This window comes from Chrysochloris asiatica, unplaced genomic scaffold (assembly GCF_000296735.1).
Source record: "Chrysochloris asiatica unplaced genomic scaffold, ChrAsi1.0 scaffold00169, whole genome shotgun sequence".
Classification (NCBI taxonomy): Eukaryota; Metazoa; Chordata; class Mammalia; order Afrosoricida; family Chrysochloridae; genus Chrysochloris; species Chrysochloris asiatica.
Window position 1 is genome coordinate 5,284,185 of NW_006408687.1, and position 5,742 is coordinate 5,289,926.

General features: G+C 39.0%; 1 protein-coding gene across 1 annotated transcript in view; it reads left to right on the forward strand.

The window, feature by feature from the left end:
• The first annotated feature begins 613 nt into the window (after nucleotides 1–613).
• The window catches only part of ART3 (ADP-ribosyltransferase 3), a 42,384-nt gene continuing 37,255 nt past the window's right edge, over nucleotides 614–5,742 (forward strand). Inside the window, exon 1 of the mRNA XM_006871577.1 lies at nucleotides 614–682. Within this exon, the coding sequence (XP_006871639.1) occupies nucleotides 614–682 (69 nt within the window). The remainder of the gene's footprint in view (nucleotides 683–5,742) is intronic.

The following is a 5,742-nucleotide window of genomic DNA, read 5'->3' on the forward strand; positions in this document are numbered from 1 at the left end:
CGTGGAAGCTTGGTTGAAGCCTGTCTACTGTGAATTCCCCTGCTGGTATTTGAAACGGTAGTGCCATGACTTTCAGCATCACAGCAGCACACAAACCACCAACAGCGTGACAGACTGACCGACAACAGGTGGTGGGACATGGCTGGAAAAGTATGGAAATAGATTGAATTTTGAACAACATACTTAACTTTTCTGAGCTTTTGTTTCCTTGTTTGTAGAATGAGTGTTAGATCCTAATGACCCAGCTTTGAAATTTAATGACATGCTGTTGATTCTCACCTAGAAAAAGTATATAGTGCGGTCATGCTCTGAGGAACCCTGGAGGCACTGTGGGTTAGATGTTAACTGCAAGATTGGCAGTTCAAACCCACCAGCTGTATCACAAGAAAAAGAGACTGTCTGCTCCCATAAGATTTACAATTTCAGAAACTCTACAATTGCTATGTGCTGGAATTGACAGAATGGCAGTGGATGAGCCCTACTGTCTTCTAAACTGTTTTTTTAAGTCGACTAAATTGACATTTCTTCATTTTAATATGAGTCCTGCTCTATTCTAAACTGCTTTTTAAGTCCACTAAATTGAAATTTCTTCATTTTAATTTAGAAGTGAAAAATGAAGACAGGACAGTTTGAAATGGTTACCATGTTGCTGGCAGTTGTGATCCTAATGGACGTCTTCCAGGTAATGCTGACAATGGGAAGCATGTGGTTACTGGGATCAGAACTCTTGCTATAACATTGCCTTAGACATTTGTGTGAGCTGAAGTGGGAAATGATAGCTGGTAGGATAGGTCAGAAGGAGCCCTAGTGGTGCTGTGGTTAAAGCTCTTGAATGTTAACTGAAAAGTTGAAGGTTGAAACCCACCAGCTGCTCAATGAGAGAAAGATGTGACAGTATGCTTCCATAAAAATGACAGTGTCGCAAACTGTGAGGGACAGTTCTACTCTGTCCTGTGGTGTTGCTATGAGTCTCAATGGACTCAACAGCAATAGAGTGGATAGATCAGTTCAGTTTTTACAAGTAACCTTCCTTTTCATTTCACAGTTGTGACATATGTTGACTGTAAAAAATTAAAGTTAACTGAAAAGAAAGTAAAAATCATGCACAATCTCTCCACACTTAGGGAGAGACTCTTAACCTGTTCATGTATAGCCGCCTTGTTTATTTTCTGTGTGTATTTAATTTACATTTGCACTATACATACTATTTTTTGCTTTGATTTTTAAGTTAACACTATGCTATAAATGTCTCTCCATGTCATTAGTTATTTGGGAAATATCATGTATCTTTCTTTAAGTAAAACAATGTGTTTATTGTTTGGCTACAACTTCTTTATTAAATTATATAGTGACCATTTTTTCTGATATTGAATATTTTTTAATAGAAGTTTTATAATGTATTTTTTTACAGTTAATCTTTAAACACCCTATAATGCATTTTTATATAACATATGAGATAATTGTTTCATTTGCTTTATTCCCCCCATATCATAGTTATATCACTATAGGATGGGTATTTGTCTACTAACTCCCAGCTGCTCCTTGGACCCTATATGGGTTGCTATAAGTCGGAACTGACTCGATGGCACTTAACAGTAACAACAAGGATCCCTGGTGGCATAGTGGGTATGATTTAGGCTGCTAACCACTAGGCCAGTTATTCATATCCACCAGTCACTCCACAGGAGAAAGAGGAGGCTTTCTGCTCCTGTGACGATTTATGACCTTATATGAGTCAGAACTGACTCGACTGCAATAGCAATCATTTGAATTGTCTTCTTTATAATATGTTGAATTCCTGACATGTGTTACTTGCTTTTCAAAAAAAAAAAAAAAGTATTGTGGTTTGGCTGAAAGTTTTGAATTTAACAGTCAGATCCATCATCTAGAGACTCACTGTATATCTGTTGTCAATATCGCAGTGTTCTTTTGGGATAAAATTCACATAACATTAAAGTGGACAATTCAGTGGGCTTTAATATTTTTACTACGTTGAGCAGCTATCGCCTTTGTATAAATTGCGGAACATTTCCATCTCCTAAAAAGAAACCCCACATTTATTAGCAGCCTCATTTTGTCATTGCCTCCTTCCCTTTGTTGTTTGTTGTTAGGTGCCATCTAGTTGGTACCAACTCATAGCGACCTTATGCACAGCAGAACAAAACACTGCCCGATCCTTGACCAACCTCACTACTGTTGCCACACTTGAGTTCCATCGATGCTGCCCCTTGGCTGCCCCTCCATCTCATTGGAGGTCAACCTCTTTTTCTCTGACCCTCCACCTTACCAAACATGATATCCTTCTCCAGTGACTGGTCCCTCCTGACAATATGTTCAAAGTATGAGACATGATGTATGGCCATCTTGGCCTCCAAGGAGCACACTGGCTGCACTTCTTCAAGAATGGATCTATTGGTTCTTTTGGCAGCCCATGGTACTTTCAATATTCTCCTCCAACACCATAACTCAAAAACATCAGTTCTTCTATGGTATTCCTTATTCACTGTTCAGCTTTCGCATGCATATGAGGTTATTAAAAAATACTATGGCTTGGGTCAGATGCATCTTAGTCCTCAAGCTGACCTCTTTGCTCTTCAACACTTTAAAAAGGTGTTGTGCAGCAGATTTGCCTAATGCAATACATCCTTTGATTTCTTGACTGCTGCTTCCATGAGTGCTGATAATTGATCCAAGAAGAATGAAGTCCTTGACAACGTCAATCTTTTCTCCATTGATAAGAATGTTGTTTATTGGTCCAGTGGTGAGGATTTTTGTTTTCTTTACATTGAGATGTAATCCATACTGAAGACTGTGCTCTTTCATTTTCATCAGTAAATGTTTTAATTCCTCTTCACTTTCAGCAAGCAAAGCTGTATCATCTGCATATCGCAGGTTGTTAATGAGTGTTCCTCCAATCCTGATGCCACGTTTTTCTTCATAGAACCCAGCTTCTCGGATTATTTGCTCAGCATACAGGTTGAATAAGTATGGTGAAAGAATACAACCTTGTTGCACACCTTTCTTAATTTTAAACCATTCAGTGTTCCCATGTTCTGTTCAAACTACTGCCTGGTACAGATTCCTCATGAGCACAATTAAGTGTTCTGGAATACTCATACTTTGCAATGTTGTTCATAGCTTGTCATGATCCACACAATCAACACTTAATCTACTTTCCATTTCTATGGCTTTGCTTCTCCTGGACATTTGATTGAAATTGGAACCATAGGATCTGTAGCCTTTTGTGTTTGGTTGCTTTTACTAGTTTCTAGCATAATGTTTTTGGAGTTCATCCATGTTGTAGTATATTGCTGTTAAGTGCCATTGAGTCAGTTCCCATCCATAACGACCCTTTGTTTATACACTCATTTATCAATCGATAGATATTGGGGTTATTTCCATTCTTTGGCTTTTATGAACAATGCATATATGGACATTTGTGGGCAGGTTTTTAGGAATTTTTTTTCAACTTTCAATTGCAATATAATTTTTCCCTAAATTGTATTTATTTGTTGTTGAAAATGTGCACCGCAAAATATGCATCAGTTCAACAGTTCTATATGTATACTTTGTGATTGCAGTGGCTCTAGAGGATAAGTATTAGATCTGTGGGAGAAAGATGAGGCTTTCTGCTTTCTTAAAGATTTACAGCCTCGGAAACCCTACACAGGGTTGCTATGAGTCAGAATTAACCTAACAGCACTTAGTGACATTGATTACATTCTTTGAATTTTGCAACTGTTTTTACCTCCTTTCCTGAATTGTTCCTCCTTCATTAACATAAACTTACTGCCTCCTAAGTTTCCTATATAATCTTTCAAGTTGCTGTTTGATCCCATGTAAATAATTCTTAAAAGAGTGCAATGCTCAAGACAAATCTTTTTTTTTTTTTTTAAATAATTTAGCTAAACAATTATTTGGTTTTAAGATGCCTTCAGGGGATATTTTTGGTTTAAGGTTTAAAGATGATCTCAGCACAGAGTTTTAGGAATTCATCACCTCCCATGGCTCCAGAAAGTCTAGATAGAGTCCATGAAAATTTGGAATTGTGTTCTGCATTTTCTCACTTTTGAATAGGATTCTTTTATGGATGCCTTGACCAAACGTTTAGTAATGGCAGCTGGACACTTTCCAGGTCTTCTGGCCTCATTGTACAGGAGGCAGTTGTTCATGGAGGACTCTCCTTCGTCTCTTGCACCAGGAAAATAGAGATCAACTGTTGTGCCTTGGATAGCTGGTAGCAAGCTTTAAAAACCCCAGGCACTATTCAACCAACCAGAAAATAGAACAGAATCACTAACTACATTGTTAGGCCATTTAACTGGGATATCTCATGAAACCATGACCCTAAACCTCCAACCAACGAATCAAATCCCATGAGGTGTTTGGCTGGACGTAAGCCACCTCAATAGCTACTATTTTGTTGTTGTAGAGATAGCTCTCACACAACCTTTAGTAATTCAGTATTTTACAGGTATACCACATATTGACAGCAATTGCTGTAATTGACTGTGCAGCCCTACCCTTTAATCAGTGCAATTTCCCCATCACTATTAGCTCCCCTCCCTGTCTCCTTCTCACCCCTGCATTTGTTCTACAATTGTTTCATAGAGAAATGTAACCAATTTCTCTTCTTGATCATTTCAGCCACAAACTTTTGGTAATTACATTTCATCAGTGTGGACTTTTGTTTCAGTGGGTAAATCAGAGGAAGAAAGTATGATTGGCCTGTGCACAGAGTTTTTTGTATCTGTCCATTAGTGTCCACTGAGTTGTTATCCTTGAATGAGTGGTGACGTTTGTGAACTTTGTCACTGTTCAAGTCACTCACTGTCCAGAACACACAATCAGCTGTGGCCTCTGGCCAGAAGGGATTGATGACTAAAATTAGACGTGTAGAGAATGGTTTAGAGGCATTGGGAAAAGACACAAACATATTGGATCAACTCTGATATGATGTGGGAGGTAGTTTGGCGATATGATGCCCTATATCATGTTGAAGTCTTGAAGATAAATCAGGTACTGGTATCCAGACTGCAGTCTGGTACATTCTGTGCTGCAGAGGAAAGTGTATTTCTTGGCTAGGAGTTGGCAGTTATTTGATATCCTGCAGCCCAAATTCCCACGTCAGAGAACTGACCTACAGACCCAGGAGCACTGAGGTTACAATGATTTCTTCAGCAAATACGCGGGGACTGGTAAAAATCAAGACAGTTTCTGAGGCTGGCACAGTTTCCTCATTTGTAAGATGGTTTTGATAATTGTCTGCCCAATCTTTCATAGAAGTTTGTTATAAAGACTCAGTTAAGGGAACACACAAACAGGCATGTAAGCTTGCTGGTGACCACATTGATCTACTGGTGAGTGAAAGAGGGAAAAGGTAGCAATGCAGAAATTGGCTGAGTTCAGCCACATTCCATAGACTCCCGTTGACCTGGAGATGTGAGAGAGAAGGGAAGGGCTGGTTGGTCCAAAGTTTGGTGAGAACTGGGCACACCTGAGCCCATGATCAAGGACATAGCCACAGAGGGTTACAGCTGAGAATGAAGCATCCAGCTGATATGAAGTGAGGGGAGATATACAAGAACACCCAAACTTGCAGACAGTAAGTAGCCATTTGACCTAGCCTCAATGGCTTGACATTCAGAACTTGACTAGAGGAAGATTAAAAAAATAAATTTTTTTGACAAAGGAAACAAGGGTAAATTGCTACAATTGGATGAACCTGACCTATACTCATGG